The sequence below is a fragment of the Monodon monoceros genome, unplaced genomic scaffold, assembly GCF_005190385.1.
Source record: "Monodon monoceros isolate NGI ecotype Baffin Bay Population unplaced genomic scaffold, NGI_Narwhal_1 Super_Scaffold_1, whole genome shotgun sequence".
NCBI classification, from domain to species: Eukaryota; Metazoa; Chordata; class Mammalia; order Artiodactyla; family Monodontidae; genus Monodon; species Monodon monoceros.
In genome coordinates, this window is record NW_021703765.1 from 57,910,320 (window position 1) to 57,922,447 (window position 12,128).

General features: G+C 46.9%; 1 protein-coding gene across 1 annotated transcript; it reads left to right on the forward strand.

Annotated features, from left to right (window-relative positions):
- Positions 1-4,737: 4,737 nt before the first annotated feature.
- Positions 4,738-6,438, forward strand: TXNDC2 (thioredoxin domain containing 2). Its single transcript, XM_029218119.1, is given in 2 exon segments — positions 4,738-4,810; positions 5,096-6,438. Coding segments are annotated over 2 exon segments (1,209 nt in total). The 3' UTR covers positions 6,232-6,438.
- Positions 6,439-12,128: the final 5,690 nt, after the last annotated feature.

Here is a 12,128-nt window from a genome sequence, read left to right on the forward strand (position 1 = left end):
CACCCTCAGTGCCTCCTGAGTGGGCTTTACGGGTTTCACTGGACAGAAAGTACCTCTTTTGGTCCCGGCACGGAGCAGGTGCTCGTAAACGAGAGCAAACACGAATTTAGCAACCTGCTTTGCTCTAGCTATTGTCCCAGGTGTTTTACATCATATGACCTCATTCTATTTTCACAACCCCCTTTATCAGGCAGATACTATTATCCTCTCCATTCTACAGATGAGGAAACCGAGGCCCAGGAGGTTAGTAAGTCGCCTACGACCATAGACTGGTAAGAGAGGCAGAAGTCAAATGCTAGCTTCTGTTATCTTCTCCTGTCTTTTTTAATTAAAAAATTTAACTTTTGGGGCTTCCCTGGTGGCACAGTGGTTGAGAGTCCGCCTGCCGATGCAGGGGACACGGGTTCGTGCCCTGATCCGGGAAGATCCCACATGCCGCGGAGCGGCTGGGCCCGTGAGCCATGGCCGCTGAGCCTGCGCGTCCGGAGCCTGTGCTCCACGACGGGAGAGGCCACAGCAGTGAGAGGCCCGCGTACCACAGGGAAAGAAAAGAAAAAAAAATTAACTGTTTTTTGTTAATAAACTTTTTTTTATTTTTGGCTGTGTCGGGTCTTCATTGCTGCATGCGGGCTTTCTCTAGTTGCAGTGAGCGGGAGCTACTCTTCATTGAGGTGCGCGGGCTTCTCATAGTGGTGGCTTCTCTTGTTGCGGAGCATGGGCTCTAGGCGCACGGGCTTCAGTAGTTGTGGCACGCAGGCTCACTAGTTGTGGCTCGCGGGCTCTAGAGCGCAGGCTCAGTAGTTGTGGCGCGGGCTTAGTTGCTCCGTGGCATGTGGGATCTTTCCGGACCAGGGCTTGAACCTGTGTCCCCTGCACTGGCAGGCGGATTTTTAACCACTGTGCCACCAGGGAAGTCCCAAATTTAACTTTTTAAATTAAAGTATAATTAACACATAACAGTTTCAAATGTACAATAATGACTCCGTATTTGTATATCTTGGGAAATGATCACCCACAATAAGTCTAGTTAACATCTGTCACCTCACATAGTTACAATTTTTTTTTCTTGTGCTGAGAACTTTTAAGATCTACTGTCTTAGCAACGTTCAAATATGCAACATGGTGTTATTAATTATCATCACCACACTGTCCGTTCTATCCCCAGGACTCATATTCTAACTGGAAGTTTGTACCTTTGACGACTTTCTATTTTCCCCTTTCTTTACTCTCATTATAAGGACTGTAAAAATAAAAGAATGAAGGAAAGGAAATCCACATTCACTGAATGCTTCCCATGAACTAAATCCTTTCAAACTGTATCTCATTTTATCCAAAACATGAATCTGAGAAGGATGCACGATTGTTCTCACTTGTGCAGGAGGAGCACAGAGGGTTCAGCTGGCCTTCTGAGGTCTGCTTAGTTGGGGAGCAGGACAGCCCCCCACCATGCTGAGGCCAGGCTACCACTCTTGCATCTCAGGAGGAGGTGCTGGCCGGGGACCCAAGGGTTAAGCAGCTCAGGCTGGCAGAGCTGAATCACGATTAACGAGATTTCACTCAACTATTACCTGATCCCAACTGCGGGTGTGCTGACCCTCCACCCACTGCTCAGACTGCTTCGTGTATCTTTTCCTTGTCCCTGACTTTGACCCCATCATTCAGCCGGGACTCAAGTTCTTCACTGGCTTTTTGAAATGGCTTTTGGATCAGCGTCTGACAAGTCTGACTTTACAGGGCCCGAGGCACTGAATTCCTTCAGAGAACCCAGTCCCCAAACCCTGTCCCCAAGTGGGCCCGGATGACTCAGGCGAGGCTGGTGTCCTCTGCGCGCCTTTACCTTGAGTTTTCTCCGGATTTGTGCCTATTCTCTCCTTTTTTGCTCCTTCAGAAAAGGATCCCAGCTCACTTCTAAAGCATGTCCCAAGCTTTTTTTTTTTTTGCTTCCATCTTAAAATTCCCTCTGCACTGTTTTCTCCTCTTGTTCACTTACACATATGCATAAATTGTCACTAGGTTTGATAAACTACTGTCCTTCTCCTTTTCCCCATCAAGCTACCCTCTCTTTCCTTCACACTAATTGAATTCTTAAAGGAGAACCGTGACCTTCTATTCACTCCTCACCTGAATTTAGATACCTAATTGCCCCACCACTGCCCTCTTTCTTCTCACTCGCCCCACTTCCCCAAGGGCACCCGAGGCTGTTGACTTACCACCTGATGCTCCTTCTCTGGCCTCTGGCCTGGGCTCCAAGGCTCTCCTGGCTCCTCCCCCTTTACACATACCTGCTCAAATGCAGGTGCTTCCTGCAAATCCGTGCTCCTAACCCTCCTCCATTGATACCCCTTCCTAATGATCGCCTGCAATCTCAGGATTTCAACTATCACCTCTGGGTGTTTGTCTTCCACATGGTGGTCTGGCCTGACTTTTCTCTGGAGATCAGACCTTGATCTCCAGCTGCCAGGTGGATGTCCTGCCTCGGGTACGATGCCCCTCTGGGCACGCGGGCCCCGTTCCCCTGTTACCTGTGTGTCTCATGCACTGCTTTCTCCCAGCTGCCCAGGCTCCACGTTCGAGATTCAATTTCAGCTCCTCTCAAGCATTTATCAAACAATGTAAATTTTATGTCTGGAATTTCTCCAACCCTGAACCCTCTTTCCACTGTCCCAGTTGAGACTTTCAATATGTTCTCTCTCAACTATGCGATCGTTTCTTAACAGATCTCTTTGAATTCTGTCTTTGGCCCTCAAACCTATGGTTGAATAAATGGTAACAGTGAATCTGCTAAAATGCATATCAGATCATGTTTCCTCAAAACTTTCTGGGACACCCATTGCAAATTAAATAAAATTCCAGCTCTGTCACCTGTGGTGACAAATCCCCCTCATCTGGGCCCAGCCTCCTTCTCTGCCACCAGTGGCTGGGGCCCCTGCTCCTGACCACCTGCCCTGCGTGTTTGCTATCCTCCAAAAGGAGGTCGCAGCCCCCCTGGCAGGCCAGTTCTGCGGCATTGTTCCTATTTCTGGGAATCATTCCTGGACACCTCACCCAAAGCAGCCTTTCCAGCTACTTTCTGATTAGACAGATCTTTCTATGCCTAAAATAGCTGATTGTTTCACTGACAGAACCACGACTGACATAAGGGTTCATGAGCAATTTGGGGATGAGCTTGTGCTGAAGGTAAAAAAAATACGTTTTAGGACAAGTTGAGTGAAAATTATTCAGCAGCATCAATATTTCAAGTTGCCTCGAATCCACCTGAATTTCAGAATCAAGAGTAGAAATAATTGGAAAAACCCTGCCGAACCTAAAACACAACTCAGATCCCCAAGTGTGAATGTCACGGGGTCACAGATTTCCTCATTTTTATTAAGATGTGCAGATATAATGAGACTTTAAAATTTTCCTACAAGGCGTCTACTCTTCCCCATGAGCCTGATCTCAGAGGGATTTTGGGAGGGACGGTGAGGAGAAGGGGCATGGAATTCAATCTCTGCCCATTTGTGGAATTTCAGTCTAAGGAACGTAGTTTTATTCTGGTGGCAGCTCAGTCTTCCTGATTCCTGCCCTCTCCATAATATGTGGGTGCACAAGGCTGTGTGGATGAGCTGTCCCTGGGCCCTCTACCTCTTGCTGAGCCCCCATGTGAAGTGGCTGGTCTGGCCTGGTCCCTGAACTGGGAACTGCTAAGGACGGTAGATCCTGTCTAGGGCTGGGGCCCCGTGCTGTCACCCACTGTTCGAGCCTGTGCCTCTGTTCCTTGCCTCTGACCGCAGATCCACCTCTACTGTGGCTTCTTTGTTCTTCCTTGAGCTTCTACTGGTTCTCTGGTCTTAGAACACTCACGGCCCCACCCCAGGGTGTGAGGACTTCCTGATCCCCGGCCCAAGAATCTGCCTGCGACCCATGCTGCCATGTGGACGTGGGCCGTCCCTGGTCTTCCAGATGGAGCAGGAGGCAAATCCTCCCCTGCTTCCAGCTTTCCTCTGAACACATCTAATCTGTGTCTGTGCTGAGGTTTCTACCTGGAGATGGGACACAGGTACTGTTCTCTTGGTTCTTGGTCTACACGGATGGGGGTGATGTTTTCACTTCTGCCTCTTCTCAGTTAGGGAACCCCTTTGTGTCGTAATCTCCCTTCCCAGTGTCCAAACCGGACATCTGACCAGCACGCAGGACTTCGCAGAAGAGGGTAACATGGTTAAGAGGATGTTGATGGTTACGGTGGGTGAGTCATAAAGAGAAAGCAGGAGCTGGGGATCCTAGAGGGAGAGGGCAGGAGAGGTGATCTCAAGTTACCCACCCTGGCCAGGGCATCCGGCAAGCAGCCCAGCCCAGCCCAGTGTTCCGAGTATGGGCTCGGAAACTGCCCCCCCATGAGCTCTGAGACCTTGAGCGGGTCACATAACTTCTCTAAGACTCAGTTTTCTCACTTGTAAAGTGGGGACCATAATGGGACTTACCTCAGTGGTATGTTGTGTCGCAGGAAGTAACGGCTGTGAATTCATTTCAGGCACTGGGCACAGCCCCACGCACAGAGCAGCCCCCAAACCCAGGCTGTCATGAAGCTGTCGAGGAGGACCCTCGTGAGAACAAAGAGGGCAGACCGGCTGTGAGCACCACCCGGATACGAGTTGTTACTCCTTGTATGACGTTCAGTTGGAAAAGGTTGCAGGGGATGCCCTCGCTGGCACTGTGAGGCATCTGTGAAGTAGGGGTGGGTTGCGACAAGGACCGGAAATGGAAAGTGATGAAGCTGGAGCCCCGGAAGAACCGGAAAAGAGGCCAGTCAATCAGGCAGACATGAATGAAGGTGAGGCTACAGGGAAGGGGGAGGGAAGGGGGACCCATGCGTAAGGGGCTTGGCTGCAATGTCGCACTAAGCAGACAAAGTTGTAGTTAAACAAGGAACCTACATGAAGACGACATGTGATCGATGCTGCTTGGCCTTCTGCTGAATCTGACTATGGAAGTGAACACATCTGTTATAAGACTACCTTCACGAGCTCTGAGAATGACACCCGTCTTCCTTGGAGTAGATGATCAGAATTATTTTGTTTCTTCTTTGGCATTTTTATTTTTTTACCCTTTTCTTCAGAAAGTCCATCATTACAGGTTCTATCCAGCCATGTGACACTCCTGGTCCCAGCACACACCCCGGAGGCCTTTGTCCATGAGGTCAGCAACGTTCAGCACATACCTGCGGAATGGTCTGAAGTCCTACAGGCCATGGACACACTCCCACCTGAGCAGGGCAGTGACACCCTCAGCTCCCCAGCCCAAACTGTCCCCCCCAAGCAGGCTGACACCCCCAATTCCCCAACCCAGACCAGTCCGCCCGATCAGGCTGACACCCTCAATTTCCCAGAAGAAACCATCCCACCACAAGAGGGTGACATTCTCAATTTCCCAGCCAAAATCATTCCCCCCAAGCAGGCTGACACCCCCAATTTCCCAGCCAAAATCATCCCACCCAATTCCCCAACCCAAATCATCCCACCCAAGCAGGCTGACTCCCCCAAATTCCCAGAAACAATAATCCCACTCAAGCAGGCTGACACCCCCAACTCCCCAGCCGAAATCATTTCACCAAAGCAGGGTGACACCCCCAGTTCCCCACTCAAAACCATCCTGTGCAAGTAGGCTGACATCCCCAATTCCTCAGAAAAAAATACCTTGCCCAAGCAGGGCAATACCCCCAATTTTCCAGCAAAATTCATTTTGCCCGGGCAGGGCCACACCCACAAGCTCTCAGCCAAAACCATTCTATCCAAGCAGTGTGACACCCCAAAGTTCTCAGCCAAAACCGTTCTGCCCAAGGAGGGTGACGCCCCCAAGTCCTTAGAAGACACCATCCAGCCAATAGAAGGCAACCTGCAGTCAGCAGATGAAGCCATGCAAGTCCTGGAGGAGGATCTGGTGAAGGTGATCCTGAGCAAGGAAGACTTCGAGGTGGCGCTGAAGGAAGCTGGGGAGAGACTGGTTGCTGTGGACTTCTCGGCCACGTGGTGCAGGCCTTGCAGGTCAATCAAGCCCCTTTTCCGGTCCCTGTCCATGAAGCACAAGGATGTGGTGTTCCTGGAAGTGGACGCTGATGAGGGTGAGGGGCTGGCGAAAGACTGCAGTATCGTTTGCATCCCAACCTTTCAGTTTTATAAAAAAGAAGAAAAGGTGGGCGAATTTTCTGGTGCCCTTAAGGAAAAACTCGAGACATTCATTACCACATTAAAGTGATCGTGTGTTCCAAAAGCATTAGGAGCAGTCGGCTGTTCATAGCTTGTGATTTTTTATTTACGAAAAAAGATGAGGGGTAACAAAAGTGTGTGTCCAAGTGGCACCTGCATGTGAATCGGAAACAGTAGCTCAACCCTTTCCCAAAAGCAGTCAAAGCCCTAATGCCTGTTGTGACTGTGTTCTTGTTGATGGGACAGTGTGATATTAGAATTTCCTTTGGTGGAGATATTGGAAGTCCAGTTGTCCCCTATTTTTTAATCTTGATTTTTTTTTTTCACTCACTCTTGAAAATTCAGCTCGTGTGATCCTAGTGGCAACACTGGAAATTTAGACAGTTTTTCTGTAGAAGGACATGTTTTAATGATGAGTGGAAATTTCTGATGTTCACATACCTTTGGGATATCTGATAAGAAAGTAAAGAATTTGAAGGATTCACATATATCTAACCTCCTTCATGTGCGGGAAGTGCTATGGAGGCCTCAGGAAATGTCACGGGCTCCACAAACATCTAGGGGATTCTTTGGTATCAGAACTGAGACCAAGGCCATGTTTCCAGATTGCAAGTTCAGGCTTCTTTCTACTGATCCAGGCTCACAAAATCTGAGACAGCTCAAAACTTCTGGTTTTCTCAGACCAAGAGATTTATGGTTCAAGTTTAAATTGGTGTGATCCTTGGTGCCATTATGACATCAGCAACCTAGTATCAGAGTGTCTGCTTTGTCGTCCTGGTAACTGGGTTTCTGATACCTGTTCTCAGATGTCTCAGAGTGTGTGTGTGTATACACATATATATTGCATATATATGCATATATTTAATATATACAATTTGGTGAGCTTGGACATATGCATACACACGTGATACCATCACCACCATTGAGGTAATAAACCTACCCACAACTTTCCCTGTGTGTCCCTTTCCTTGGTGTGTGTGTGTTAAGAATACTTTGCATGAGATCTACCCTCTTAACACATTTTAAGTGTACTATAGCATATTAACTACAGACACTGTGCTGTCCAGCAAATCTCTAGAGCGTATTCATCCTGGATAACTAATTTTATACCCACAGAACGACAACTCTGCATTTCCCCCCATTCCCTGTCAGCCACTGTCTTATCTTCTGCTGATCTAGAATGTTTTAAAGAATTTGAGGTCTTCCCTGGTGGCGCAGTGGTTGAGAGTCCGCCTGCCGATGCAGGGGACACGGGTTCGTGCCCCGGTCCGGGAAGATCCCACATGCCGCGGAGCAGCTGGGCCCGTGAGCCATGGCCGCTGAGCCTGCGCGTCCGGAGCCTGTGCTCCGCAACGGGAGAGGCCACGGCAGTGAGAGGCCCGCGTACCGCAAAAAAACAAAAACAAAACAAAAGAAAACAAACAAAAAACATTCCAGTTGGGCAGCGCCAAACCGTTAATGGTTAGGGGGGCTCAGCCGACAAGAGCTGGGGAAAGACTGACACGGAGAAGGTGGGGAAGCAAAGCAAGGAAATGGTTGGACTGCTGCAGCCTGAAGCCTGGTTGGCTGTGATCCTCAGGTTTCAATTTCTTACCCTTGAGGCATCTCAGGCATTGGTTTTGGTTGGCTTGCAGAGGCCACCAAAGCCCTGGAGCCACTTCTGTCTAATGGGCTCCTTGTTTAGTTGCTTTAACAAGGGCTACAGGCCGGAGTCCTCCTGGAGCAGGCTGTGGGGTCTGGGTTACATGCCTCCTAAGGGTCTGGCTAGACAGAGGGCCTTCCTTCCCCCAGTCAATGCTTATAAAGCACATGGGGACCAGGAAAGCAGGACTCTGCTCTTCCAAATTCACTCAGAAATGAAAAATGGAAACAAGAGAATAAAAAGGTCCAAATACAAAGAACAGGATGATCCCTATTTTATTTGAAAATGGAATAAAAAGCATTAAATGTTGTCATTGGCTCTCTCTGTATGCATATTTTTTCTTTCATTCTACTTTTTTCCTCTTACTTATAATAGAAGAAAAACAAACAAACAATTAATAGAGTACTTTGGAGACCCCAGTTGCTTAGAAACTGCTGGGAAATACAAAATTTGGAAGGACAAAGCAAAGGGGAGTGAGCACACTGGCCCAAGGTCACGGATGCTCTGGTGGAGTCTTTGAACGCTGAACTTAACCGCAGGTTCTGTGTTCCAGTTGTGCGCTCTGGGCCTTCCCGGCTTTACAGGACAGATGGTCATAGCGACTAAATCAGTAGCAGTTCTTCTTTTGGAGATGAACTGCCTTGGTGATCTTGGGTGTCGTGGGGTAGGTGATATATTCGCTTTTTGGTGGCAAGTGACGGAAACCCAACTCAAACCTGCTCCAGCAAAAATGGAGGGAGTACTGGATCTTGAAAGTGGAGATTCTAGGGGGACAAACTGCTTCAGGTGGGTGTGGGCGTTCAAACAACAGCATCAGGACCTGCTGTTCTCCACCTCTTGGCTCTGCTGCTCGTGTTGATTTTAGCATCGCTTGCTTCGCTGGCTTGTGAACACAGATAAAAAGTGAGCCTGTTACCTAATAACTCAAATCAAAGTCCCTGGGAAGACTTTGACTGTCTAGTCATATGCCAATCCCTGCACCATCCTGAGTACTTGGGGGAGAACTTGCAAGTCTGGGTCAGTGCCATGAAAGCATCAAAGCTAAGCAGGACCACCACGGGGGCAGGGGGAGGAGGGAAGAGGTGCTGGGCAGACTAGCGTGTCTTCTGCAGGGGATGGCGATGACGTTGGACACACTGCCTTGGACCAAGGGCTACACCAAGAATGTGGTCAGCATCAATCAATTCCCAACCTGATAAGAAGATGCTGTGCACTTACCCAGTGCCTTTCAAACACCCCTTCTCATTTCATTGTAATCCAGTCTGATTTCCTTAAGTCTGTATCTATAGGACTTAGAAATCAATACACTCTGTGCCTTATTCAAATGACAAATTATCTTATGGTAACACTTGAGTTTCGCCAAAGATGGCATACGGAATATGAATCCAAAGACAGCATGAAACACTTAGCAACTAGATACTCAGAAAGATGCAAAGGATATGAACAAGGTAAGACAGTTTTGGGGTCTGAGTGATGCTTTAGAAATTTATTTTTCTGTAAGTATGAGCAATTTGATTTCATAGTGGGGATCTATACAGACTGTTCCTTAGATGCTCAACACGTTTGTCTTTTTGAGGCAGAAATGTTCAAATAAATTATACTTAGCAAATATGGAAAAGATGTGGTATATTGTTGCTTACAGAATTCCATTGTGATCTGGGGCAGGTTTTTAAGATCTTGCAAGGGAACTGTGAAATGGTACATTCTATGGAAATAGAAGTTAACTAAAAAACAAGATAAACCAAAAAGTACAGGGAGAAGATGGCTGCAAATTCTGAAATAATCGTGACTCTTTAATCAGGAGATCCTTTAACACCCATGGTAAAAAGTGTCAACCAGGGCAACAATGACACACACTGGGATTGGCATAGCATGGATCCAGGTAAAGCCTCACGGTTTAGGAAAATCAGGATTTTTTCAAACTCTAGAATGGAAAAAAATGATTGACGTGAATATGAAAAAATGGAAAGCGGTACACATGAAGTTAAGGTTGGTAAAAAGGCAGTGATTGAAACGGAAGAAGGTGAATTGTGAAAACAAAGAAAATGTGATCATTCTGTCGCCTGTTGATAGGAAGTGTAGTGCTTTTGTGCTCACATGTTGAGTCATCTTCTTTTAGGTTAAGATGGCGACTTCAAGCAAGAGTGAGACCTGGCGTGGGAAGCTCGGAGAGGAGCAGGGTCGTTCTGGCATCGAAGGCGTCTGTGGACTTGATTGCTGCTTTCACTAAGCACCCCGGGGGGGTCTCTGGCCTTCGGAGACCACTTACTGGTGGGGCTTGAGGAGGGTGGACAGAAGGGCTGCTTCTCTCTCCGTGCCCCTTGTTCTTTGAAAGACAAAGCTAAATGCAGGTCTAATGACTCATAGATCAATATCTTTCAGGGACATTAGGACAACTTGGAGGAAATCACCAGTCAGCTAATGAGTCTCAGTACAGAAATGTCAGAAGAGGCTAGCCGCCTCCCAGAGACGGCTTTAAGAAGATTTCCTTTAAATCATGCCAGTTAACAAGGGCCAGGCTATAGTGTGTTGTCATGCTCTCACGGACAAACAAGTGACTGGAACTGGAGCAGCCTCTCAGTGAAACGATTCAACGTTAGTGGATTTGAGTGAGCTCCTCCCCGTGTTCATCCCCTTAAGTAATTTGATCTCTCCCTCTGAGGGCGAAATCACTCGTATGATAAAGATGATTACTTTCAAATAATCTCTGCTTTTGCATCTGAGGTTTTTAAAAAAGCATTTACAAAGCCAAATTATAATCCCACTTTATTTTGGATTGCTACATTCATATATGTCTACAGATGTAAAAATGCTAAAATAAAATGGGTAGATGTATATGTTGCATACCAGCAGCCATTGTGTCTCCTCTTCAAGCTCCATCCATGGTACCGATTCTTTCCTTGTGTGCTTTGAAAAGAAAGGGGCCAAGATTTATTATGTGTGGTTCAGACACTAAACATGTTTATAGTTGATATTCAGGTTGAAGGCAGAAAGATGGGTGCATACGTCAGAAATGAGCTCTATTCAGAACTGACAGAGAAACTGTTTCGAATGAGGTGAATATTTGGAAACCACAGGCCGTCCTGTGGGAAAACTGTTTACAGGTACATGGGATACCAAAAACTCCTGTTTCTAATTAAAATTAATAAATTGATTTCTAATTCTCAGGATTCTTCTCTACCTCATTGACTTGCTTAAATGTGAGACCTTGATAACCCTTGTTTATTCTCTTGGATGGAGATTTGATGCCTTTCCAACAATTCAAGTGAAACACATCCAAACGTCCCCTCTCCAGGAGGGAAGAGTTGAGCTGACCAGCAGGGGCATGGAGAGTTCCTGAAGGTCAAGGGCAAGCAGAGGTCTCTCATCTCAGGCAGTAGAGGATGCCAACAAGCTGAAAATGAAGCAGTGAAGATGAGACCCAAGAAACTGGGAGGGGACTGCAGAAGTTTCTGAAGCCATAAGGGTGACCTGTGGGTAAAAAAGTCAGAACTTGGTTACCAGACATGGGAACAAGATGCGCTCAGGGAAGATGACGGGGCAAGGGGTGGGAAGTGGAGGAGGTTGTCACCTGGGACAACCAGGGATGAGTGGGGCACAGGTATGGTGCAGAGGTGGGTCACCCTGGTTTCAAGGGCCGTAGTCAGGGTGGACAAGACCTTGGCATTTGAGTGCTGCCCTGGCTATTGCACTTACACTTACGATTTCTTAAGTAGATCATGGGGCTACACCAGAAATTTGAGATTGTATTGCTTATGAAAATTTGAGAAACTGGATGGCTGTAACTAGATTATGTTTACCAATCTCACTCTAAATTAAGTAATAGGATGGGTGGCCAAAAAGTCCATCTGAAATACAAGATGTTTAATCCTGTAATGGGGTTTGCTGTCTTTGCTGTCCCTTGATTAAAGACAAAGCATAGTTTACATATATATATATATATGTATGTATATTCTTTTCCATTATGGTTTACCACAGAATATCAAATATAGTTCCCTGTGCTATACAGGAGGACATTGTTATTTATCCATCGTATATATAATAGTTTGCATCTCTTAATCCTAAACTACCAACCCTTCCCTCCCTCCCCTCCCCTCCCCCTTGGCAACAACACGTTTGTTCTCTATGTCTGAGAGTCTGTTTCGTAGATAAGTTCATTTGTGTCATATTTTAGATTCCACATATAAGTGATATCATATGGAGTTTGTCTTTCTCTGTCTGACTTACTTCATTTAGTATGATAATCTCTAGGTCCATCCATGTTGCTGCAAATGACATTATTTTATTCTTTTTTATGGCTGAGT